At 46.0% G+C, this 26,437-nt stretch overlaps 1 protein-coding gene across 1 annotated transcript; it reads left to right on the forward strand.

The window, feature by feature from the left end:
- Positions 1,708-25,890, forward strand: SRP68 (signal recognition particle 68). The gene is made up of 16 exons (XM_005694119.3): positions 1,708-1,912; positions 3,786-3,852; positions 5,834-5,947; positions 8,897-9,092; positions 9,630-9,712; positions 9,957-10,066; positions 10,407-10,489; positions 10,804-10,944; positions 17,498-17,596; positions 18,528-18,592; positions 20,762-20,918; positions 21,795-21,889; positions 22,363-22,492; positions 24,086-24,161; positions 24,598-24,650; positions 25,083-25,890. Exons 1-16 carry the CDS (start codon positions 1,729-1,731, stop codon positions 25,308-25,310), a joined length of 1,881 nt encoding a protein of 626 aa, XP_005694176.2. The 5' UTR covers positions 1,708-1,728; the 3' UTR covers positions 25,311-25,890.

The following is a 26,437-nucleotide window of genomic DNA, read 5'->3' on the forward strand; positions in this document are numbered from 1 at the left end:
CTTGTGGGATCTTTAGTTCTCCGACCAAGGATTGAACCCACGCTCTTGGCAGTGAACGTGTAGAGTCCTAACCACTGGACTACTAGGGAATTCCCTAGAAATTATTTTTAGTCATGGTAAAATATTAAAAACACAGTTTTCCACCTTAAATATTTTGTGTGCAGTTTAGTAGTGTTAAGAATATTCACACTGGTGTGCAACTAATCTCCAGAACTTTTTGATCTTGCAAAACTGAGACTCTATACACGTTAAACACTATCTCACCATTTCCCTTTCCTCCAGCCCCTGGCAACCACCATTCTACTTTCTATGAATTTCACTACACTACATACCTCATATAAAGTGGAATCCTACCATGTCTGTCTTTTGGTGACTGGCTTACTTAGCACAATTATTTTCAAATTTCAATCATGTTGTAGCAGTGTCAGAATTTCCTTCATTTTTAAGGCTGAATAATATCCCATTATTAGACCATATTTTGTTTATTCCTTGAGGACCACCGAGTTTCTTCCATCTGTTGGCTATTGTTAATAATGCTGGTATAAACGTGGGTATACAAATATCTCAAGGCCTTGAGTTCTGCCTTGAGTTCTGCCTTGAGTTCTTTGGGGCATATACCCAGAAGTGGAATCGCTGGAGCAGATGGTAATTCTTTTAATTTTCTCAAAAGCTGCCACACTGTCTTCCACTGTGGATGTACCACTTCATGTTTGCACCAAAAGTGCAGTGCTTACAATTTCTCCATGTCGTCACCAATACATGTTTATCTTCTAGTACTGTTATTTAAAAAATAGTGGCCCTTCTAATGGATGTGAGGTGATGGCTCATGGTGGTTTTGATTTGTATTTCCCTAATGATTAGTGCCTATCACCTGCAGGCTTAGACGGTAAACAATCCGTCTGCAATGCAGGAGACCCAGATTCGATCCCTGGGTCAGGAAGATCCCCTGGAGAAAGGAATGGCAACCCACTCCAGTATTCTGGCCTGGAGAATTCCATGGACAGAGAAGCCTGGCAGGCTACAATCTATACGGTCGCCAAGAGTCGGACACGACTGCACCACTTTCACACATTGACAGATGAGCGAAGAAAGGTTTAGAGAGATTAAGCTATTTGCCCGTATCTCCCAGTCATAACGACAGAGCCAGAATTAGAGCTCGCAGTGCCATATTGAAGAGCAAAGGTTCATAGTCTTCCACGCTTCAACACTTCTCTCTGCTCGAACTACTCGAGCGCGCCCCGAAGTCCAAAGAAGGGCACAGATCCCCATGCATCTGAGAGTTCCTGCATTAAGGCCGGCTCCAGAGGACGGCGCAGACAGAGGCGGTCCCCTTCCAGGCGGGGTGTTTCCTTCCTTAGGGTGGGAATCCTATCTCCCAGGTTTCCGGGAAGGAAGACACTCCGGGATGCAAAGATCTTATCCAACGGGGTCTCCCGCGCAGGGATGCAGGAGGCGGGGCCGGGTCCTCCATCCAAGGAAGACTGCCTCCAGGAGACCTTAACAGCTACCGCGTCCTCGCCCCTCCAGGGTCCCCAGCCCTAATCCCGCCACCGCTGCAGACCCAGAATCGGCATCCACGCGCAGGTGCGCTACCACAAGTGGCCGTTGCCTGCGGGCAGGGCTGTCGGCGGCGGAGTCCGCCGCTATCCCGTCAGCCAGTCCGAGCCGGCCGGGCTCTCTGCCACCCGTGTCGTCTCGCCTCCTCTATCCCGTCCTGCTCTGCGGCGCATGGGCAAGATGGCTGCTGAGAAGCAGGTTCCTGGAGGCGGCGGCAGCGGCGGTAGTAGCGGCGGGGGCAGCGGCGGGAGCGGTGGTGGTCGCAGTGCTGGAGGAGAGGAAAATAAGGAAAACGAGCGGCCTTCGGCTGGGTCGAAGGCACACAAAGAATTCGGGGATAGCCTGAGTTTGGAGAGTATCCTACAGTAGTCGGGCCTAACTCGGCAATGACTACGTGTCGATCTGGCGAGCCGGCGCGCGGGAGAGGCGGTGGGGCCGCCTCATCCTGGGCAGGAGAGGCCGAGGGGTGCACTTGCTCTCGCCCCTACTTCCTGGGCACTTAACAGTTCCAGGGTCTGCTCTTCGACTGACTTTTCTTCGCATCTCCTCTGCCCTCTGCGCTGGGGAACGTTCTCTTCTTTCAGTCGGCACCAGAAAATGGGGCAGTTTTCGGCAGTTTCCCCGCAGTTGCCCAGTTTGAGGGGGCTGGTGGTGGGTCTGACACTGGCCACTCTGATGAACTTGGCACCTGGGGCTGCTGAAGTGGGGAGAAAGAAACTGCAGTCTCGACGTTTTGGCTTAATAGTTCTGTCTGACAGCCGTCGGAGAGTACATAGTAAAAAGAACAGTTTGATGCTCTGCAAGTGGAGGCGAAGGTTGACTGTTCCAAGGAAAGGCTTTTTGCCCGTTTTGAATATAAATCATCAAAGATTGTTACTTGTGTACATACTCTTAATATGCCTCGGGCATTTTGTCTTGTCGAGAGTCATTCAGATGAGCTGTTGAGGAATCGGTTTCTAGTTTTCATCAGAGTGTATCACGGTTGAGTGTTTATGATATTAGTTTGTGGCTTTTTGAAATGAAAATGTAGGCAAATTTCTGAAATAGTACATGTAGCTTGACTTTTTAACATACTGAAGTTTTTCAGCAGATTGCAGTTTTACTTTTTGAACTGGTGATAATCCTTCCAAATGGATGTTAGATTGCTCTGATTTTACTACAGATCTTGTACATGCTGGTCTCTTTTTAGTTGTTGAAATAGCCCTTTCATTGTTCCCTGTTTTAAATATCCCTATAAAGAAGCATTGAGGAAACTTTAAAAGAAAACTAAAATGGTAGATAAAGGTCATTGGACTTCCCAAAGTTTGGGACATAATCTTAAAATATTTTTAAAATTCTTCAAGAGGAGAATTTGGTCAATGCTTTTTCTTTTAAAAGAAAAACTGGTATTTTAATGCAAACTATGGCCTGGTTTGGTTGGCATGTGCTTGCCATAGGCGCAGACAGCATCACAGCTGTTAAGGAAATTCAGGTTTGGCAGTTGTAGAAGGTTATGCAAATAGACTAGTAGTACACGTCATTTATAACCTGAATCTGCTTAAATGAGTAAAAACACTACGTCCAGGTGTAAATCATGAGTAAAAACACTAGGTCCAGGTGTAAATCACTGGGAACCACCCCAAATGTAGTCAGCATTTATCAACAGAATCCAGCAGCTTGATTTAAATGGTTGGGTCTCATTAATCTTCAATGACTAAGGGTGCCCTCCTTTTTTAGTTTGAAGTAGTAACTGAAAGTTCAGGCTATCAGGTTTTTTACATGCTTAGCCCTGTCCTCCTGAGAAGGCAGTGGCACCCCACTCCAGTGCTCTTGCCTGGAGAATCCCATGGACGGAGGAGCCTGGTAGGCTACAGTCCATGGGGTCGCTAAGAGTTGGACTTGACTGAGTGACTTCACTTTCACTTTTCACTTTCATGCATTGGAGAAGGAAATAGCAACCCACTCCAGTATCCTCGCCTAGAGAATCCCAGGGACAGAGGAGCCTGTTGGGCTGCTGTCTGTGGGGTCCCACAGAGTCGGACTCGACTTAGCAGCAGCAGCCCTGTCCTCTGACAAGGTAGCTATTGAAAATGGTCACTAGAGACTTCACTAGTTAATGTACTAAGCATTTTAGAAATGTTTAATGAGCTGTAATTTGATACAAATAGATTAATGGTACGAATATGGATGAAAGTTTTGGATTATTTGGATTCTTGGCACTGTAAGCTTTTCCTTAATCTTGACTCTAGTTCTTCAGATTATAAAGGAGTCCCAGCAGCAGCACGGTTTACGGCATGGAGACTTCCAGAGGTACAGGTTAGTATCGCTTGCAAGGTGTATAGTATCTCTGGCTTTTTCAGACTTGGTTTGCCTTTGTTACTACCCTCACTACTGTGCCTTACCAGAAAGTATACCTGGAAAGTCTAGTTCCTCTATCAAATCCTTAAAAAGATACTTAATTTTCGAATTTAAAAAGAGTGAATCTTTTTATCCACTTTGCCTTAAGACGTTGCAGATACATGGAAGCTTCAGGCGAAAATAACAAGGAATTGTGATTTTTTTTTTTTTAAATTTAACCATGTTACAGAATCTGGGTTATATCCCAGGTCTTGGCATTTGCTGTTCGGATTCCTGTCCTTGTAGTTTTGCTTTGTCCGGAACATGGCCTTTCGTGTCCAGATTCTCTCACCTATTACTCAGTGGTATTCCATTGCAGGGGTGAACCATCGTCTGCTTTTATCCTCCAGTTGAATGGCTGTTTGGACTCCAATTTTGTTTTGTTTTGTTTTCCTAGTTATTATTAATCTTTTTAATGTTGGATTTTCAATTAGATTTTTTGGTAGTAAAATATAACATAAAAATGACTATGTACATTTTAGTCCATATTTCTTTTAGTACATAAATATATTTGTGTATGTGTGCCTACCAAATACTATTTTTCTTCTTCTAGTCTTTGCGCTTTTTTTCCATAAGTTTGCTCACATTGTGTATACAACTTTGTATTCTGCTCTTTTGCCAGACATTATGTATTAAGTAATTCTCCATGTTTATAAAAATGTTCTGTACATGTGGTTTTTATTAGTTGTGTTATAACCTGATATATATCTATATAGACATACCATAGTTTATTTACCTTTTCCCCTGAGCTGGTTATTTATATGGTAGCCAGTTTTGTAGGCTTAAAAATTTTGTTCCCGTGAATCTCTGATCATTCCTCTCTGTATTTCTGATTATTTCCTTAGTGTAAGAGTAGACTCTCAGTTCAGGAAGTATGAGCATTTTTAAGGATCTTGATAAATGCATCACCAGAAAATTTTTACCAATTTGCATTTCTATCCATAATATGTATGTTCCATTTGATTTTTATGTAAAAGGGTAAGTGATAATTAAAGTATAATTATGAATTGAGGGAAAAAACCTATAGTTCATAAATTCAGTCAGACTTTTTTAATAACCCATTCCTTGGTAGCTTTAAGACTGAGATGTTGAAGTTACTGTTTAAATATCATTTTATATTGTTAATTTTATGCTGTTTTGAGTAAGAGTGGTAAAATTTTGCATGTATTTTTACACTAGCTTAGTCAAAATACTTTTATTGCCCATCTGTATGTTAGGCACTGTGCTAAGACATTGGGAGAAATTTGAAAATAAAATCATCTTTGTACTCAAGGAGTTTATATTAGTGAGAGATGTAAGAACATGATTATAATATTCTCAAACTATAGCAGAAGTAAGAATTAAAAACTGCATGAGTACAGAAGAGAGAGGCTTGGCATAAGAGGTGACGTTCATCGTGTTTCTTGGTGGCATCCCTGTCCACCTCATTTTTCTTCAGATGCACTTGTAGTTCCTTTCTCCTTGCCTTCCTCGTCATCCCAGTCTCCGTCAGGATGCCCCTTCTTCCCTCTTACATCCATCAGAATCTGACTCATTGTTTCAGAGCCCGCCAAAAGCCCACTCCAGTGAAGGGGGTTAGCAAGAAGAGGAAGGTTACTCGTGTCACTTTGGATTTGCTGTTTGCCTCGCTTTTGTGGTTGCCGTTTTGTCTTCATGACTCTCTCCAGCGTGAGTGTGGTTCTTTGAGAGTGGGCACCATGTCCTCTGTCTCTTCATGTGTTCTGTAACTCCAGTCATCGCCTTGCGTGTTTCCATTCAGTAAACATTTGCAAGAGGATGGTGGTATCTATAGCAGCCATAAGTAGAATATCCCAAACTTTTGACCTTGCCTTATTATAGAACTTACTGTTGAAAGTACTATCAGCTTAGCTGAATGGTTTTGGGTTGTGGTTTCTTACAGGGGCTACTGTTCGCGTAGACAAAGACGTCTTCGGAAAACACTCAACTTTAAGATGGGGAACAGACACAAATTCACAGGGAAAAAAGTAACTGAAGATCTTCTGACTGATAACAGGTACTGACTGCTCAGTGCTGAGTACATCTTGTTAATACATTTGTTGAACACTTACAGTGTGACAGATGTCGTGCCACACACTTGAGTTATTTCATGTGGTTTTTGTAGCAGCTCTGTGGAATTGGCATCTTTTCTACTACTCCTCCATTATGAGGAAACTGGGACTTCCCTGGCGGTCCAGTGGTTAAAACCCTGCACTCCCAATGCAGGGGCTACAGGTTCAATCCCTGATCAGGAAATTAGGATCCCACATGCTACATAGCATGGCCCAAAAAAACAAACAGAAAACAGGCTCAGAGAGACTCTGTAACTTGTTCAGAAATAACTGTGGTGGAATGGTAAATGTTGAAGTCAGTGATTAGACTAATAACCTGATTGGTTATTAGGTAAGGTTTCTGGAATGCAAATTTCAGTGTCTCTTCCGTTCAATCGCTCAGTCATGTCTGACTCTTTGCAACTCCATGGACTGCAGCATACCACGCCTCCCTGTCCAGAACCAGCTCCTGGAGTTTACCCAACTCATGCCCATTGAGTCGGTGATGCCATCCCACCATCTCATCCTCTGTCATCCCCTTCTCCTCCTGCCTTCAGTCTTTCCTAGCATCAGGGTCTTTTCAAATGAGTCAGCTCTTCACATTAGGTGGCCAAAGTATTGGAATTTCAGCTTCAACGTCAGTCCTTCCAATGAACACTCAGGACTGATCTCCTTTAGGATAGACTGGTTGGATCTCCTTGTAGTCCAAGGGTCTCTCAAGAGTCTTCTCCAACACCACAGTTAAAAAGCATCAGTTCTTCGGCGCTCAGCTTTCTTTATAGTCCAACTCTCAGTATACGTCCATGACTACTGGAAAAACCATAGCTTTGACTAGATGGACCTTTGTTGGCAAACCTTTGTTGGCTGCTTTTTAATATGCTGTCTAGGTTGGTCATAACTTTTCTTCCAAGGAGAAAGCGTCTCTTAATTTCATGGCTGCAGTCACCATCTGCAGTGATTTTGGAGCCCAAAAATATAAAGTCTGGCACTGTTTCCCCATCTCTTTGCCATGAAGTGATGGGACCAGATGCCATGATCTTAGTTTTCTGGATGTTGAGCTTTAAGCCAACTTTTTCACCCTCACTTTCATCAAGAGGCTCTTTAGCTCCTCTTCACTTTCTGCCATAAGGGTGGTGTCATCTGCATATCTGAGTTTATTGATAATTCTCCTGGCAATCTTGATTCCAGCTTGTGCTTCCTCCAGCCCAGCATTTCTCATGATGTACTCTGCATATAAGTTAAATAAGCAGGGTGACAATATACAGCCTTGATGTACTCCTTTCCCGATTTGGAACCAGTCTATTGTTCCCTGTCCAGTTCTAACTTTTGCTTCCTGACCTGCATACAGTTTTCAACAGGCAGGTCAGGTGGTCTGGTATTCCCATCTCTCTCAGAATTTTCCACAGTTTATTGTGATCCACACAGTCAAAGGCTTTGGTAAAGTCAATCAGCAGAAATAGATGTTTTTCTGGAACTCTCTTGCTTTTTCAATGATCAGTGGATGTTGGCAATTTGATCTCTGGTTCCTCTGGCTTTTCTAAAACCAGCTTGAACATCTGGAAGTTCATGGTTCACGTATTGCTGAAGCCTGGCTTGGAGAATTTTGAGCGTTACTTTTCTAGCGTGTGAGATGAGTGCAGTTGTGCGGTAGTTTGAGCCTTCTTTGGCATTGCCTTTCTTTGGGATTGGAATGAAAACTGACCTTTTCCAGTCCTGTGGCCTTAAATCAGTATATCTCAAGTGAAATCTGGCCATATGTAAAGTACTACCTAAGAGTTCTGTATTTCATTGCTGAGTATGTACATGGTGGTTAACATGGCAGGATTACTCTGTCAAGCAGTGTGTGTTAATAGTCTGGGGGTCAGTATCTCAGACTGACTGACTTGGCTGCACCAGGTACTAGTTGTGGCATGCAGGATCTGGGTCCCTGATAAGGGATGGAACCTGGGCCCCCTGCCTTGGGAGTGTGAAGTCTTAACCATTGTACCACCAGGGATGTCCCTCTATATCTGTATTTAAACCAAGAGCTCAAAAACAAGAGATGCCAACTTCACCTTTTAAAAGCAAGATCATTTACATATGTGTGACCTGGCCATAAAGAGGAATGAAATCTTGCTATTTGCCACAACGTAGATGAACTTGGAGAGCATCATGTTAAATGAAATTAGAGGAAGACAAATACCATGCATTTTCAAGTCTATGTGCAATCTAAAAAACAACTGAACAAATAAGACAGACTCATAGAGAACAAGTTGGTGGTTGCCAGAGGGAAGGGAAATAGGAAGGATTCAGTAAAAGAGGGGAAGGGGATTAAGAGGTAAAAACTTCCAGTCATGAAATAATTCCCAGTCATGATTCAGGGGGATGTAATGCACAACACAGGGAATATAGTCAGTAATACCTCATACCCTGCACCTGAAACTAATGCAGAATTTTAAGTCAGTTATACTTCAGTAAGGGCTTTCCAGGGGGCGCAGTGGTAAAGAATCTGCCTGCAACACAGGAAACGTAGGTTCGATCCCTGTGTCAGGAAGATCCCCTGGGAAAGGGAATGGCTACCCACTCCAGTATTCTGGCCTGGAAAATCTCATGGACAGAGGAACCTGGAGGGCTACAGTCTATGGGGTCACAGAGTCAAACATGACTGAGCGACTAACACCACCAACTCTGGGTTTGCCAAGTTTGAGGTGGTAGCAGGTTTTTCCAATGAGATATGTCTAGTAGGTAATTAGAAACCTACCGGAGATGCTGATTTGGGAACCATGGTTGATGCTGTGAGAAGAGCAGCTCTGAGGAGAAAAGCAAAGGAGGGCATAGGGAAAAGTTGAGAAGCCGAGGATTACTTCTCAGAGGATACCTGAGTCTGGCGCTCCTTGCCTTTGCTGTTCAGTCGGCCTGTTCCGTCTCTGATTTAGGTATTTGCTTCTGGTTCTGATGGATGCTGAGAGAGCCTGGAGCTATGCCATGCAGCTCAAACAGGAAGCCAACACCGAACCCCGAAAACGGTTCCACTTGTTGTCTCGCCTACGCAAAGCTGTGAAGCATGCCGAGGAGTTGGAACGCTTGTGTGAGAGCAATCGTGTGGATGCCAAGACCAAGTTGGAGGCTCAGGTTAGTGTCATAACATCAGCTTTGCTTTATTGTGGAGATTAGAGATGTGACTTTAAAAATAATAATAATACAGTTAAACAGAACAGAGTCTCTTCCATTGTATGTTCGTAATCAGGGGAGGAAAAAACCTAATCTTGCTTTTAAAAGGTGAAGTTGGCTCTTGTTTTTGAGTTCCTGGATTTTAAGAATTGGCCCGAACTTTTAAGAAAGCCCATGCTTCTTTTGATATGTATGTGAAAAACTTATATCTGGGAAGTTCACAAAGTAAAAATTTTGTTCTTAATGGTATAGCCCAGAAGCGGGTTGTTAAGTAAAGCAAAGAGAGTACATTTTCTTTATTTTGAAGTTCTCTCCTGGGAAGTAGATGAATCATAAATTACCCATGGGTCACATTTTATTAGTGAGATACATTTTTTGATTTTTTTAGAATCAACCTGAATATCTATTCTTGATATCAGAGTTTGAAGCGAGTAGAGGTTGGGCTGTACCCTGGTTCCTGGGTATTGAAGCAGTGTCTCTTTTCCCGTCACCTCACAGGCTTACACGGCTTACCTCTCAGGAATGCTGCGGTTCGAACATCAAGAGTGGAAAGCTGCCATTGAGGCTTTTAATAAATGCAAGTAAGTCCTCTGGCCCAAAGGCTGTGGCCAGTTTTGATAACAGTCACATGGAAGCTGCAGATCAGCCAGTGATTGCTTCTGTGAAAGTTGTTACGGTTTCTTTCTTTTTGCCTTCTCTTGAGAAATGTGGATTGTTCTCTTTTAGCCTCAGAACTTGCCAGTTCTGGTAGTTGATCTGTGTTCCTTGTGAGTTTATTTTCTTAAAGCGAGGCTGCTATGAACCGTGATGTTCCTTGCCTGGCAGGACTATCTACGAGAAGCTGGCCAGCGCCTTCACAGAAGAGCAGGCTGTGCTGTACAACCAGCGGGTGGAGGAGATCTCGCCCAACATTCGCTACTGTGCCTACAACATTGGTGAGCGGGGCTGTGCGGGGCAGCGACAGGCGGCCTGCGGGACCTGGATGATGGCTTTAACTTTCCTCCTTTTCCCCCGCGTCCATCTTTGGTGTGGGTTTGCGTTGATGCAAAGAGTACAGTTGTCGGTGTCAGCTCTGCTCGACATCCAGAAGGCAGTTCCCTAGCTTCAGTTTTGGCCCTGCCGTATCTGTGCCCACCCAGAGCCTTGTGAAAGGACTTAGGATTCATTGAAATGCGCTGGTGGATGGGGAAGAGCTTGGAGTTGAATCTGAGAGTTCTTGAGGAAACAACCAAGGCACTTGAGGGTTTTCCTCTCAATCTCTCTCTCTTTTCTCAGGGGACCAGTCAGCTATCAATGAACTCATGCAGATGAGATTGAGGTCTGGGGGCACTGAGGGTCTCCTGGCTGAAAAATTGGAGGTAATCTAGTATGCACATGCTGTGAAAAGTCTTCGGTTTGAAAAAATGTCCAATAAAAGAAGTAACACACAATCCCCTCATCCAGGGATAATTGCTGTTAATATATGCATATTTATATTTTTAATGAAAAGTTTTTGTCACTTAATTTTTTTTTTTTTTTTGCTGTGCCTTGTAGCTTGTGGGATTTTAGTTCCCTGGCCCAAGGATATGTAATATGTTAGTTGCAGGAAGAGACAAACGATAGTTTCCAGTGAGCTTCACCTAATCACTCACATCCACGGTTGAAGCTTTAACATTTTGTAACTATTTTCTAGGCATTGATCACTCAGACGCGAGCCAAGCAGGCAGCCACCATGAGTGAAGTGGAATGGAGGGGCAGGACGGTTCCTGTGAAGATCGACAAAGTGAGGATCTTTTTACTGGGTTTGGCCGACAACGAGGCCGCCATCGTCCAGGTACGGAGCTGGGCCTGTTCTGTTCTCTCAGGTGTGTCTGCCCGTTGTCCTTGTGTGTTTAAGACACGATATTTTGTTGCTGATTAGGATTTGGGTAACCATCTCAAGATGCATGCTCTTGAATTCTTTTGAAAGCTGAGTTTATCGGGGAGTTTTCCTGTTGACAGTGACAGCCTTCAGTGAAAATGGGAGCAGCAGAGGGCTGCTTCAAGTCAGGGGTGACATTTGGCCCAGCAGGTGGTGCAGCAGCACGGCTGTTACGTCTCGTGTCTCGCTGACTTCATCCTCACCTTCCAGCCCTGAAGGGTCACCTCTTGTCCCCGGGTCCTTAAAAGACAGCCTGGCTGAACCTGATCAGCTTGTTGTACGTGTGGTGGTTATGTGGTATTCATGCAGAGCCGTACTGCCCGATGCTCCTGCTGACATAATTATTACCTAATTGTGGGTGTGAACAACCAAATGCGTTCCAGAAGAGAAGAGATTCTGGTGATCCTGGTTTGTATGGAGTAGACAGTGATGGAGGCGTTTTTTAGAGCTCCTTCTCTGTATTAGGTGAAGAACATCTGAAAAAAAGACCACGCTACTCCCTATGTCTCCAGCCTCAGCAGGGACCAGTGGCATTTCATGAGACTTCACAGCTGGCTGCTGTCCCCAGAGGGATATGTGTGTGAGGCGCTTTGCTAGTTGTGCTGATGGGTTGTTAAGCATCCAGGCCTTTCGGTGACTTGTTCCAAAGCGGCTCCTTTGGTTGGGGGCAGCTTTCAACAACTGAAGGATTTCTTTGCGCCTTTTGTCTGTATTGCATATGGCCCCTCACCTCCCCCTTTGTTTGCTTACAGGACCGAAGGTTAGAACAGTACCCAAAAGTTGAGTTTTCATTCATCTCAAAGTCTAAACTTTTTCTGAAAGTATTTCATTGGCACTTAACAGTATAGAGGTCTCTCTTCTTGACTAGGGCTGATAGCAACCATTTAGATTATGCAGCTGGTTTTCTCGTCAAAGTGATACATACTGGAAGAAGAGAGCTGCCACAGCTGTGTGCCAGGCATCAGTGACAATCAGGTAGGAATTCTGGATAGAATAGGGAGATTTAGTAAGTAACTTTAAAAGCTATTCATGCTTACCATTTATACAATAGAAGTGTTTATAAGAGATCAGCCTACAGGCTGACTTCCCATATACCTTCACTGATACTGCATTGTACGAAAAGGAAAATATGTTTCAAGCCCTTCGTGTTTGCAAGATATAACTTTTTTGTTAGACTGAGACCCAATTTCACGTTGTTTTTTTTTTTACTAGCACGTTGTAAGGATTTTTCATGTTCTGACAAATTATTTCACCAAATTTTTTATTACGTGGTAGTCACCTGGACAGATACCACAGAGACAAGCAGGGAGTGTAATGATCCTCCTTTATATCCTGGATATACTGCTTAATGCTCTCGTGTGTTTCTCTCTTCACCCTGTGAGGTGGGTGATACTCATTTTACAGATGGGAAAGCTGTCACCTGTCCTTAACCATATGTCTGATAGAAGGGAGTGCCTGCGTTTAAAACCATACCCTTTTGATTCCAAAGCTCGTGTTCCTTGAAATTTTCCACATAGCCTTAGATTCATCAGAAAGGTTAGTAACAGGATCGTTTTATGTGGTTTTGGTGAAAAGCTAAATGTAAGTTCACTTAACAGAAAAGCAGGGTCCTGGGCCTCTGACTGAAAAAGTTGAATTTTAATGGAGATCTTAATGGAAAAAAGTAGTCCTTCACAGGAGAATCCTCTCCACTTCAGAAGGTTACTGAGGTAGGGGTTTCCCACGTGGGAGGAGAAGATACAGGCATGTTTTATCTGAATTTATCTTTCTTTTGCCTTTTTTTACAAATAGAGAATAAGATCTAAATGGGGGAGGTATTTTTGCCTTATTCATAAAGTAATTCAGATTGGGCTAAATTAGACCAGGTGAAAAACATTTCACAATTGCACATGAAGCCGTTGCCTTTAAAATTGAAGATCACTTCAATCGCGGGTGACTAGTTGAGCTTTGTGCGCATATAAAAGGATTACTCTCAAACTCGGGTTTTAGTGTAGGTGAAGGGCTGACTTCTCGATCTCCAGGTTATAGTCCCCCTTACAAAGCAGTTCAAAGAAATTCCCTAGTGGTACAGTGCTTGGGAGTCTGCCTTGCAGTGCAGGGAATACCAGCTCAGTCCTTGGGGAACTGGGATCCCGGACACTGCAGAGCAGCTAAGCTCACACACCACTAGAGATTGGGGTGCCGCAGTGAAAGATCCCGCATGCCCAAACTAAAACCTGATGCAGCCAAATAAGTAAATACTAAAAAAAAAAAAGTTCAAGATTGGCCGACATTTTGGTAATATTGGCAAGAAAAGGCAGTGACATGATTCCAGCCTTGACTAGATAAAGATTCTCACAGTCGGTCATCTCATCAAAGCTGCTGTTAGTTGTGTGTTCCCACCTCGCCTTCAGTGTGCGTGTTTATGGTGTTAAATATATTCTTTTTAAAAGCCCTTCTTTATACAGATAATGGCAGGTGGATTTTTTTAGGGTTGGTGTCAGGGTTATACATCCCTTGTAAAACAAGTTTGGGGATGTTCCCTCCTCTGCTTTCTGAAAGAGTATGTAACTTTTTGCTTTCTCCTTAAATGGTCGTTATAATTCACTAGTGATACTATTGGGCCTGGAGTTTTCTTTGTGGGAAGATTTTTATAATCTTTTTTTTTGCCTGTTTTAAAAAATATATAATTCCTTTATGAGTTGGAGGGCTATTCAGATTTTCTGTTTCATCTTGTGTCAGTTTGGATTTTATATTTTTAATGTATGTATGTATTAATGTATTACTAGTACTCACATTAATTAATGTATTAATTTCATGTAAATTGTTGGTTTTATTGACAGTTTATAAATCCTCTTATCATTTTAGTGTTCGTAGAATCTGTAGTGTTATCTTCTGTTAAGTGCCTGGTTAATGTGCTGGTTGTGGTGAATACAGTTAATTGTGGTCTTTAAGGATCTTACGGTGAACTAGGATCGCTTGAATATCCAAGACCTTTAAATAATTTGGTTGAACAAACAAAATGTGTATTAATCCCAGGAATCCCATTAAGGTTTTAACCTTAAAAACAGCTACATGCCTGATAATGCTGCATCACACATACACCAGGTCAAGCCAGTAAGAAAATAATTTAAGTACGGTGTCAAAGGAAGTTTGGTTAAACCCTTAGGTTTCAGGCATAGCTCTGTGGCTGATGAACTGTGTACTGAATTGAATGAACCCTGGGTTATTATGCATGGGAAAGGCCCTTTGGCTATTTGGGGCTAATCTCCAGAACTGCTTGCTCACTGGTGAACTTGGCAGCTGATTTGCCAGCTCTGCTTATTGTATGGAGCTTTCTCTGCCCAGGAGACGGGGCTTCCCACTGCAGTGTGTCCTGACCCTGCTGCTGTTGGTGTTTTCCACCCTCTGGCAACTGGGTTGGAGGAATCTGGTAGCCCCCCGCTTCTTGGTTGCTTGTAGAGGTTTTTATGACCTTTAAATACTAAAACAGCAGTTTACTGAAAAGCAAGAAGAAAGAAATAATTCAAGGAGATAATACTAAACTGCAAAGACTGGAGCTGAGGCTTAATCAACTGCCAAAATCCAGCTGCGGCAGCCGCCTTTTCTTTAGCCAAGCTTTAGGTCTTCACGTCTTTAATATTGTCTTACTTTCTCTTTTGTTTTTATTTTGCTTTGTTAATACTTGATCACACCTGAATTGTCTTAGTGGTAATTTGAGGATGTCACGCAGCTGGGGTTGGGGACAGGTTAAAAATGTCTATAGGTTTGATGATTCTTATATTTTTATGTGAGGTTTGTGTCCTTCTTTACTCGATTTCTGTTTGTTTTTTCCTAGACCTCACTGTGCCAAGGGAGGCGGCCTCCCATTCCCTTGGTTCTCCTGCGGGTGTGGTGGAGAATGTGGTTGGGCTCACCTTGCTGTCTCTGTCACACCAAGTAGACAAGTGAAAACAGTCTGGGAGCTCTGTCTTTAAGAGCTGAGGGTCTTGCCTCAGGACACACACAGCTGGTTTTCCTCAGCCTTGAGACGTGCCTTGGGGCTGTGGAAAAGCACTTCTGAGAGTGTTTGAAGTTTTATAAAAATTGATCTCAAACTTGTTTATTAGGACTGAGTAATGCGTTACTTCTGGGCTACGGGTTTCTCCCTGTCACGGGTCCACCCGGGAGATCTAGGCCGGCCACAAATTCTTCTGCAGGGAGTTGGCCCGTGTGTGCAGAAGCGGTTCTTGTTGGTTTTGTGGCAGACCTGAGCCACCTGCATGTGGGCTCTGAGGAACCCTCCCTCTGCATACCCGTGGAGAGGTGTTTCTTGTTCCACTGTCCCTTCAGGATTACCTTTGCCTCCAAGATAGGTTTACAGAATAAGAGTGTAAGTAGCAAAATGTGTTTCAGGCTTCCTCTGTGGACGTTTTGCCCAGCCCAGGGAGAACCGTGAGAGGTTCTGCTCCAGAGATGAGTGGTCTCTGTCCCTGTGCAGTGTGGCTGTGTACGAACACAGCCGACTGACGGCCTGTGATCCAGATCGGCCTTTCCCTTCATTGTGGTTTAAGACCTTTGTAAGATCCCAGGGGAACAAAGAATTTTCTGGAAGCAGAGGGGAGGGAGGTTTGCTGCTCTTCAGTACCTTGATGCAGTGTCTTTATTCAAAGGGAGTGAAGGTAATACCTAGCAGTAAAGAGGTATTGCATTTTTGCATCATATTAATTTTTTTTTACTTGAGCCATTCCTTCCCTAGGAAAGGAGGCAGGTCCCACATAGCTGGTAAAACCAAATGGCTCTTTACTTCTACTTAAGCACTCACTGCCCCAACTGCTGAACCCCACTGGTCTTAAAAGGGTGTCGGTGGCATGTTTGCTGGATTGCACGATGCCAGGCTGGTGCTAGAGCTCACTTGCCTGCTCACGACGTGGCTCTGGTGTGTGTGTGTGTGTGTGGCTGGTCCAGGGCTGTTTCATATCTTATTCCAGTTGTCAATTCTGCAGCTGCCCCGGTCCACAGGATTTGTACTTTGAAAAACTTGGCTAGTTTGATTAAACGATTAGAGAGAATCTTGCAGACTTGAGGTCCTTAACAGTGTTTGGTGTGAAGTGTGTTTCTCCAGAGCCGGGCTGTCTGGTTCCTTAGCCACCTGCACACGTATGGCTGTTTACGCTGATTAGACTTGCGGGTGCTCAGCAGCCACCTGTAGCTGATGCCCACACTGGAGCACGCGGGGGACGCCACCGTCACAGAAAGTGCTGGTGGACAGCCCTGCTGTAGCCTGCAGTGTGTTAGTGGTGTCTGGGTTTGCCTCTATAAATTTATAGAATAGCCATGCCCCTGATTTGTTCCTCGGTTACTGAACAACAAGAAAGTCAAATAACTTATAAATAGAAAAGTATGTTTGATTTATATTGGGTAATTTACAAGGAAATTTTTTTTTTTTTTTCTTCCTCACACTGGAAGCTAGGAAAAACATGAGAGCTCTTAAGAGAAGAAAAGGTTTTTCTGAAGGCCCCTCCCAACCATATCTTAAAGGAGTGGGCAGTACTGGGTTTTCTTTTGAGCTTTTCTGGAGGTCAGTTGAGTGTCAAGAGATCAGATTGGACGTTAGTTTCTGTGGAAAGTCAAATATAATCATGGGAATGTTGATGTTCTAATGTCAGAGTGGGTCTGCCAGTAACACAAGTTCATCTCCTTTCTGCTTTTTGTCCATTCCTACCTGCTTAGTCAGATTCCTTAGGATGATAATGTGGTTTGGCAGGTATTCAGTTAATGAATCACCTTTTGCCTTATCCCGGTTGGCTGACACAGGGGCAACGCCCTGTGCTTTGCAGAGACTTATTAAATGCTTGTCAGCTTCATCTGCCCTGAGATGTTCTCAGCATAGCCGTATGGAATAACTCCTATATGCAGGAAAACCTCATATGGCATTTAGGAGAGAAATATATCTTTGGTTATTAGTAATGTCATTAGTAATGTCACTCACCCACTCACCTACCTGGGACTTAGAAGAAATCCAGTATCTACAACTCTGTTGGGTTACATTTGCAAGGGAAAGAAACTTGTGCTGTGCTTCAGAGTGAGGTGGCAGTGCCCCAAATCTAGTCCATAAGGCTCCCCTGAAATGCCAGGTGCTGGTCCTGAGCACAGGTAGAGGCATTGAAGGAAAAGAGTAGAAAGTTCTATGATAGAGGAAAGATGAAAGCCTCTGTTGGTTGACGGTTTAGATCAGTGGTCTCGATGTTTTTTCAGTATGTTCACTTTACATCTATATATACACGCTTCTCATTTCCGTTCAAATTAACGAATAAAACCATAAGAAAAATTGTATATGATAAAGAATATTAACAGTTGAAATGCTCTCTGATCCAGGCTGTTTTTTGGTTGGATGTGTGTATTCGTGTCTAACAGGAGGAATCAAAGCACTATCATTTCCTCCTCCATCAGAATACCATGACTTACTCTAAAAGAAACTCTTTCGCCACCTTCTGCCTTTGTTTAGGCTGAGAGTGAAGAAACCAAGGAGCGTCTGTTTGAATCCATGCTCAGTGAGTGTCGGGACGCCATCCAGGCCGTGCGGGAAGAGCTCAAGTCAGATCAGGTAGGACTCTCAGCTGAGTCCCCGGCTCTTGCTCTGAGCTGAGGTCCTCTCTGCTCTGTGTGTCACATTCCCAGAGCAGGGACTCTTAGCCACCGTTGTGTTTAGATGTGGCGATTGGCTGACCAACAAGAGAAGCCTCCTCTGGGCTCCACCAAATTGAGAAACTCTTTCCCTCTGTCCTGCTTCTCCTAATGGCTTCATGTTTTATCTGTTGAGCCTCTGGTCTCAAATCCATATCTCCAGGTGGATTTCTCCAGTGCTCCCTTTTTCTAATAATATCGCTGTGATTCATTCAGGCATCTAGGCTGGAAACCTCAGAACCGTTTTTGTCCTTCTTCCCTGTTGCCAGAAAGCCTGTCTGTTCTCCCTGTGTGATTCCCCTCTCCCTTCGTCCATCCCACCTGCCACTGATGAACTTTATTATGCCTGCACTCGTAGAGAAGTTCCCTGATTTCTCTGTCCAGGCTAATCAAGAGATCCTAAACTTCTCCACATCTGTAAGGCCTCCTACCGTGTAAGGTCACGTCTTCACAGGTTCCTCCCTTTAGGAGCCATTCTTCAGTCAACCAGGAAGGCAAGAGCTGACGGCACGAGGCATAGACCTTGGGTCTAAGACACAGGTCCTAAAACGGAGCCGTGGCCTGAGGACTGTCTGCCTTAATGCTTTGAGTCTGAACACTGGACACAGTGGCCAGGAGGCCTTCCCGGCCGTTACTCTGAATTCTCGTTCACGTCTGGTTTTTCTTTGTCAGTGGAAACTGAGTGACCTTGTCGTTCCAGAAAAGCCCAGGAGTTCTCTGATATTTGAGGACCTCAACTTCGTAGTCTGTGCCTGTGTCCCAGGGCACTTTGAGGTCCACACCATTGAATGAGGTGGTCAGAGCCAAGGACGTAATCAGCCATTTAATCTCTACCTTCCTACATTCTGCAGAAGCAGAGAGATTACACCCTAGACGTGGAGTCGGGGAAGGTGTCCAACCTTCAGTACCTGCACAGGTAAGAGATGTGACACTTTTGCTTTTTAACCTCGCATGATGTGTCATTGGAACAAGAGTATGCGCAGTTTATGTACATTATAATTTACTGATACATATTCAAATATGAATGCATCTGTGCTCATTTTTGCATATGAGATTTGCATGTGTATATTATTCTAATGTCCGTATAATTTCCCGTTTTTGTACAACAGAAGAACTAGAATGTAACCGATAACTTTGGAGTTCCCTGTGGCCCCCTTGCTGATTCCTGCCCCTCTTCTAGAGCTCATCGCTCTCCTCGTAGGAGCGCCAGGCTCCTAGAGTGACCCTCCTCTGCGTTCTGAATGGCTTACGTTGTCCTGTCCACATTTAAGTTCAAGTTCAACCCAACTTTAATTCCATCTAGAGTTTATTTTTGAGTGCGGTAAGGATCCGCGTCACCTTTGTCCATGAGGGTGACGGATTGTTGCCGCGTGCGGTTTATGGGCTGGGGTGTCCTTCCCCGCTGGCACGCAGGCGGACGTCCCGCACTCCCTGCACGCTGGCTTTCTGGACTCTGCTCCTCTGTCTGCACGGACGCCAGCGCTGTGATTTACTGTGACTTCATCCCCAGTCTTGGTGTCTGGTCCAGCACGTTGACCCCCCACCCCACCAGCTTTTTCCTCGGGCACATCTTTTTTCTTTTTTTTTTTTTCGGGCACATCTTGATTGTTTTATCCCTTTGCTCTTTCATACCCATTTTCAAATTGCCTTGTCAAGTTTAAGTTTTTAAAAGATAGGTCATTTTGTTTCACAGAGAAGAGGAGGAAGGAAGAGTGACATTTTTCAAACTTCCTGGGAGAAATAAAATTCCACTTCTCCCTAGGTGCTCTTTCCATGTGACCTTGAAAATTTTAATGTCTTAGTCACTGCTTACAACTTTTTAGTGAACCTGGCAATATTTTCAGTCATTTCCAACCCCTGCCCCCCAGCCATTTTAATAAAAACAAACCCAAAAAGAACTCCTCTCTCTGCCTTAATCTCCATTCTTAGAGAATTTGGTATTATGTCGCATTGACTGCCTTACGGTTCAGATGCACAGAATACTAGCAGGAACAGTCCTTATCTCCCTTCTGTTTCAACAAGCCCATGAGAAACAAGGCTTTAGGAGGTTAGGGGACGTATTGGTAGTTAACAGCCGCAAAGAGGCAAAGGCAGTTGTCAGCCTCCTAGCCTTGAAAGACCGAGAGCTTCAGCGGGGCTCAGGACACTTCCACATTGTGAAGCCCCCTCGCCCTGGGATCTGTCTTCCCACCTCCACATGTAGCTGGTATAGGGACAGTGAGCAGTTAGGACCAGAGGCCAGCTTTGGGATAGATTAAAGTCAGGAATCTAGTAGCTCTTGTATTTTAATAAAGCTCTGGTATCTTAATAAAAATGTATCTAGATTCCTGTTCTACTCGGTGAATAACAGTTATTTGTTTTGAGAGTCTGATTTTTCTGCAGAGCTCTAGGAAAGCCCATCTCATGACTTCTCAGATGCAGCCACTTTTGAGGATCCCTGGTGGCCCAATGGTTAGGACTCTACACTTTCAATGAAGGGGGCACAGGTTCAGTCCATGGTCAGGAACTAAGTTCCCACAAGCCTGACAGCGCCAGTTTTAATTCTTTAACAAATTCTTTTGGTATTCACCTCCATGTGTCTAAGTGACATGTGTACGTTGCTACTTGTTGATTTGGGCCTTTAGCACTTGCTACCACCGTCTCCTACGGCCTTCTCACCAGCCCTACTCCTGCTCTTCGCCCTGACCCCTCCGGCCTTCCACCTGACTCCTACACAAGCTCTCTCACTTCCGATACTGTTTTATTTGTTTAGTCCTTATTTCAGGAACTAGCTTGCTACCCATCTCTCGTCTTAAGGACCAGCAGTGTCCTCTGAAATTGGTAACTCTCTAAAGATACAGAAGATATAATTCAAGTTAAAATCAAATTTTGTCATAAGGTCTCATGCGGGTCCCCTGCGAGTTTGCCACCAGAACAGCAGCCAGTCGAAGGTCCGTGGAGGCTGAGGGCCAGGCCTCCCAGCCCTGCCGGGCGACACGCCCTCGCCCTCGCAGCTCCCCAGGGCGGCCCAGCTTGTGGTCCAGTGCTCTTCCTAGCACATCCGCCTCCCTGAGCATCACCTGAGCTGACATGTGGTCCATTCTAGCTACCTGACTTACATCAAGCTGTCAACAGCGATCAAGCGGAACGAGAACATGGCTAAGGGGCTGCAGAAAGCCCTGCTGCAGCAGCAGCCGGACGATGACAGCAAGCGCGCCCCTCGGCCCCAGGACCTGATCCGGCTTTATGACATCATTCTGCAGGTGACCCCGGAGGGTCGGGAAAGCCTGTCCTGTGCGTGGGTGGGCTACAAAATGACATAGCAAAAGGGTTGTGATAGCCAGGAGCTGTTGATGACTCGGTAAAAGACAGAAGTTCTTGTTTTCATACCAGTTCAGCTGTCCATGAACCTGATATCCAGACATGTTGATGTGTTTTGTTGTTGTTTAGAGTCTTAGTCATGTCTGACTCTTTAGTGACCCTGTGGATTATAGCTCACCAGGCTCCTCTGTCCATGGGATTTCCCATGGACAGAATACTGGAGTGGGTTGCCATTCCCTTCTCCAGGGGATCTTCCCAGCCCAAGGATTGAGCCCATGTCTCCTGCATCGGCAGGCAGGTGCTTTATCACTGAGCCCCAGGGAAGCCTGTGTGGATATGTAGACATGGGTAAACCCCCCGGTATTCATCACTAAGCACTTGCTGTGCAGGCTGGTCGCCCACTTGCCTTGACGTGTCCTGGGACCTGAGGCCACGCTGCCTTGGCCCCCCAGGAGCTCATCGGTGAGGGAGTTTGAGACCCCCTCCCCACAGTCAAGGTGTCTGTGTAGGCGCCACACAAGGGGCCCATCTGAAATGAGAGTTCAGAACCAGAGGGATCCCCTCCAGCTGAGAGGGTCTAGGGAGCCTCTGAAGAAGGTGAATCGTGACTGAGAAAAAGAGGCCACGTGGGCTCTCAGGGTCAGGAGGGCGGAGGTGATGTCAGGTGTGGCTGCGGCTGAGTCACTCGTCACAGACGTCCCCGTTATCTGAAGCCCAGGCTCGCTCTTTCTGCCCACGTCTGTCCTTCCAAATCTTCTGTCAAACACTCAGTGTGGGTCCCCCTCTTCATGAGTTTTCCTGTTACATCTGTTGTGCAGAATTTGGTGGAATTGCTCCAGCTTCCTGGCTTAGAGGAGGATAGAGCCTTCCAGAAAGAGATAGGCCTCAAAACTCTGGTCTACAAGGCTTACAGGTAAGTTCCCCTGGGATGGGCAGGGCTCCCCTCAACCATTGGAAGGTTCTAGAAGCTTTGGGAGCATGTCCCTGGAAGGTTGGGTTTTGGTTTTTGAAAGACATGAGCGGTTATGACCTAGATGTGTGGGTGGTGTAGGTAGCATTTGCAGCTGGACAACGTCCCTCCTTCCTACCTGTCTTCATCTTCCTTCCTGGGCCTTTTGGGAATTACAGCTTTTTTGCAGAGTTAGCAGCAAGTAAAAGACAGTGGGTCAGCTTTGGACCTACACTGTCAAGTCAGCTCCAATTTCAAGGAGGAGTCTGCAGGTTAGCCTGGCAAACTGAAACAGTGAGGATGGTGAATTCTCCCACCCCAGGGAGTGAGCCTGACGTTAAAAGACTCGACAATTTATTTAGCCTAAACAGCAAGGAAAGCCTTGATCTTGGGTGATTGTTGCTTAAGAATACTGTGGCTCTTTCCTTCCCCATCAGGTGTTTCTTCATTGCTCAGTCCTACGTGCTGGTGAAGAAGTGGAGTGAAGCCCTTGTCCTGTATGATAGGGTCCTGAAATACGCGGATGAAGTGAATTCCGACGCCGGAGCCTTCAAGAACAGCCTCAAGGTAAGCCAGTGGCCTCGCCTGTTTCTAAGCCCTGAGCAGTTGGCCGTGAGGCTGTGATGCCTTCTCAGGCGGGTCCTGCTTGGTCAGCCTTGGGATGTGGTGCGCCCGAGTGCCTGGGAGCTGTGGGTGTAACTCGTGGCAGCGTTCCAGCCCGAAGAGGACTCAAGTACTAAGAGAGACGGCCTTCACCCGGTGTACAGCCCCAGAGCACTGTTCTCAGGCTCGGCTCTGTGTGGGAACTGCTTCCAAGGTGGATGTCTGGCTCTAATTGGTGTGGGGTGAGAATTTGGGTTTTTATATTTATTTACTTTTTTGCACTGGGGCTTTTTTAAGCCCTTCAGTGATTCTACTCTGCAGAAGTGGAGAACCGCTGGTGAAGCCTCTCCACACGAGGGTGTGGGGACCACCAGCAGCAGCAGCATTTGGGAGTTTGCTAGAAATGCAGATTCTCAGGCCAGGGCACAGGTCTATGGAGTCTAAAAGTGTATTTTACTTTAGCTAGACTGCCATGTGATAGGGTATATGTCAAAGCTTACATGCCATCTGGTATATTTTACTGATTTTTGAATGACAGCTAGATTTTTAAGCTTATGGACTGCTGTGAGGTTACAGAGATTCTTAAAGCAGTGGTTCAGGGGACCCATGTATATTTTACAAGTAGAAACTATTCAGAAAAGCGGGGTTGAGGTTACTGTTACCAACGTTACAGCCAGTGTGGGAGTGTCTACCTGGAACAGCCCTGGGCTCAGCCGTAGAGAAAACTTTGGTTTCTGCCTTCAGAGAGCTTGTGGTTTTGCTGCAGCCACAAGACTTGCATAGGACCCACCTCCGAATACAAGAAGGAGGCGAAATAGGAGTAGGTGGAAGGCGGGCGTGGGCAGTGGGAGGGGTGACCAGTGTGGCAGCATGGTCGGGTGGGGTGTTATTGGAATGTGGGGACAAACCAGCGTGGACGGTCTGTCTCCGGAGAGAAGTAAGAAGGGTTTCACGAAAGCCCGTCTGCCCTAACATGCCAGGGGTTAGGTTAGGGGGGAACTAAGAGGAAGCAGGCGTGAGGGGTGCAGCAGTATCCAGACCTGACCGATCATTCCAGATTCTGCCAAGTGAGAAGCTGAGGCAAGAGAAGGGCTGTGAGTAGGGGCTGAGGTCCTCGAGCCAGGCGGCCAGGCTCTGGGTCCCGCCCTGTGGCCGCCGGGGACGTGACTGGACACGTTCTTTGGCCTCTCTGTGCTTTGTCTTCTCACCTGTAAAATGCAGGTACAGACTGTCCCAGGATTATCATGAAGATGAAATTGACAATTGTGTGGATTGCTTAGGGCAGTGCCTGGCACATAATCCATTTGGTGTATGATAAGTGTGTTAATGTTATCTTTGTCGTTATTATTATTTTCAGGCAGTATTACTTAAGACATGGCATAGATTTCTCGCCTTGAAACGGGCTAGTTTCTATGTTTTGCTTTTTTTAATAGGGAAAATGTTTAAATTACCTGAAATCCGTGAAAACACCAGTCGGGTTACTTAGCTCGGGTTAGTTTGGTGCACCTCTCTGGCCTGGCCCCGGCTCACGGGTCCATGTCTTCCTCACTGTCACAGGACCTGCCGGACGTGCAGGAGCTCATCACACAAGTGAGGTCGGAGAAGTGCTCCCTGCAGGCAGCCGCGATCCTGGGTGAGCCGCGCGCCTCTTCCCTCCGGCCTGTGTCCCCAGACTCCCCTTCTCTGCTGCCCCTCTTCTCTCCCACCCCCTGCACCACTGGTGTAAGACTGAAAGGAGTTGTTTCGGTTCATCCGTGAGATTTTAGTTTTTCCTGCCATTTCCTCTGCCCCCGTGAGGCATCAGGTTATGTGGAAGAATCTGGAGGAACCCTGGCATGCGGTCCCCCTGCCTGTCCAGGGAGCCATGCCGGCCACACTGGGCTGAGCACGCTGGTTCTGGGTGTGTGGTCTGTTATCGGCACGACTTGTCTGCCTTGGGTTGGAGAGGGCTGACTCCCCACAGATGGGCTGCCTTTACCCCTGGGGTTTAGGATCCAGGCGGGTGATAGGTATCATTCAAGCCTGTTGCGTTAAGTCCATGTTCTCACTGAATCCTGTGAAACTTTCAGATACAAACGATGCCCACCAGACAGAAACCTCTTCCCAAGTCAAGGACAATAAGGTAAGTGGGCTGTGGCTTTTGAAGAAAAAACAGGATTTTGTGACTCCCTAGGAGCATGTACTCATCTGTAGAGCAGAGGGCCCTTCATTTATCAGGAAACACCCTCCCTTCCCCGCTCCTTTTACTCCGGACCTGAAAGCTGCCTGTGTTATGTTAGGTTAAGTTACGTTAAGTTAGGTGTCATGTAAATGGTCCCAAATAAAGTTAGGGACCTGCTGTGCACTCTGGTTGGGAGCTCTGGCTCTGACTCAGACAGTGAACAGGCGTGTATCCCACTCTAGCCCACCACTCTCAGCCCTTCTAGATTTCAGTGACTCTCAGCTATAAATAAAGTGAGGACATAATAGCCCCTCACAGGAGGTTTGTGGGGATCGAATGTTCCACCGATGGGCTGTGATTAACTCTGGGTTCCTGCTTTGGTTTGACTTCCAGCCCCTGGTTGAACGGTTTGAGACCTTCTGCCTGGACCCTTCCCTCGTCACCAAGCAAGCCAACCTGGTGCACTTCCCGCCGGGGTTCCAGCCCATCCCCTGCAAGCCTTTGTTCTTTGACCTGGCCCTCAACCACGTGGCTTTCCCGCCCCTCGAGGACAAGCTGGAGCAGAAGGCCAAGAGCGGCCTCACCGGGTACATCAAGGGCATCTTTGGATTCAGGAGCTAACCAGGCCCTTCCTCAGGGAGGGGAGAGTCTGACTCTCAGTCTGTGTTGTGAGAAAACCCCAGCAGGTTCCGTGACATTAAGTCCAGGTCCGCGTCGGCCCAGGGCAGAGTGTGCCGTCCTCGGCCCACCTTCCTGTGTCTCGTGTGTGTGTACACTTCCATTCCCACCCGGTGTGCTGGGAGGACGCCCTGTTGTCTTCTGGTAAACATGTGCAGGGTCCTGTGTCGTCCTCCCTGGGGAGGGGCCCTGCCACCTGGTCTCATCTGAGCCACGGTCAGGACTGTTTTCGTGGGGTCCACACCTGGCACGGACGGGGGCTCGCATGCTTTGTCGTGTTTCTTCAGTACCATGGATTTGAATGAACTCATCCTTGCTGTGAGCACCCAGGAGCCCTTGAAGAGTTGGTCTGAGACGAGGAGACGTTGGCAGCGTCACCCCAGGGTTACAGTCAGCCTTATTCCCCTCCACCTCTGAGCGAAAGTTGAGAAGTTTCAGAACAAGCAAAGAGCTCTATTTTTAGAAGAAATATGTTACCCTCAGAAATGATGAAAACAAATCTTCTATTAAAAGGCAAAGATGCTGGCTGCTCTGCCCGTTCTTTACACTCCCTCTTTCCCGTCTGGCCCCGGCTCTCTCCTTGGGAGCCTTGTTGCAAAATCCTGTCCTGTCACGTGCTTCCTGACTTCCTGGCAGTGCGGGTCTGTCTGATGGCCTGATAAGAGTGTAGAGGCCCTACAGGATTTCCCCACCTGTAATTTTTATATGCCATCATATTTTAGTCAGTTTCCTTCCTTACTCTTGTTTTTTCTCAGTCACTTTTTTATCTCTATTACAGCATCAACAGTAGAATTCCCAAAAGCAAGGTCGGACAGCAAGGAATAAAAGTGACTTAAACATGAGACGCATGAAGCTCTGTGGGCTCAGTGGGCCGCTGTCTTCCCGGTGGCTCGCCGGGAGTGGTGGGAGGAAGAGCAGCTGTGTCTGTTAGACCTGAGCGTCGGCTCCGGAGGTGCTTGGGGAGATGTGCTCCTCTCCTTCTGGGGTTTGCTTTGGGTCAGTGAGCCTCAGGAAGCGGATTTTTTTCTTCTAATTAGAAGTTTCATAGTCTGTGCCATATAAGTTAGGGA

The sequence above is a fragment of the Capra hircus genome, chromosome 19 (genome assembly GCF_001704415.2).
Source record: "Capra hircus breed San Clemente chromosome 19, ASM170441v1, whole genome shotgun sequence".
NCBI classification, from domain to species: Eukaryota; Metazoa; Chordata; class Mammalia; order Artiodactyla; family Bovidae; genus Capra; species Capra hircus.

What these genes read in the sequence shown, in the direction of transcription:
- SRP68 (XM_005694119.3), top strand. Translation starts at nt 1,729, where the DNA reads ATGGGCAAGATGGCTGCTGAGAAGCAGGTTCCTGGAGGCGGCGGCAGC. An exon ending in GGATAGCCTGAGTTTGGAGA is followed by an intron (nt 1,913 to 3,785) that starts GTATCCTACAGT and finishes TCTTGACTCTAG; the next exon opens with TTCTTCAGATTATAAAGGAG. An exon ending in AGACCAAGTTGGAGGCTCAG is followed by an intron (nt 9,093 to 9,629) that starts GTTAGTGTCATA and finishes GTCACCTCACAG; the next exon opens with GCTTACACGGCTTACCTCTC.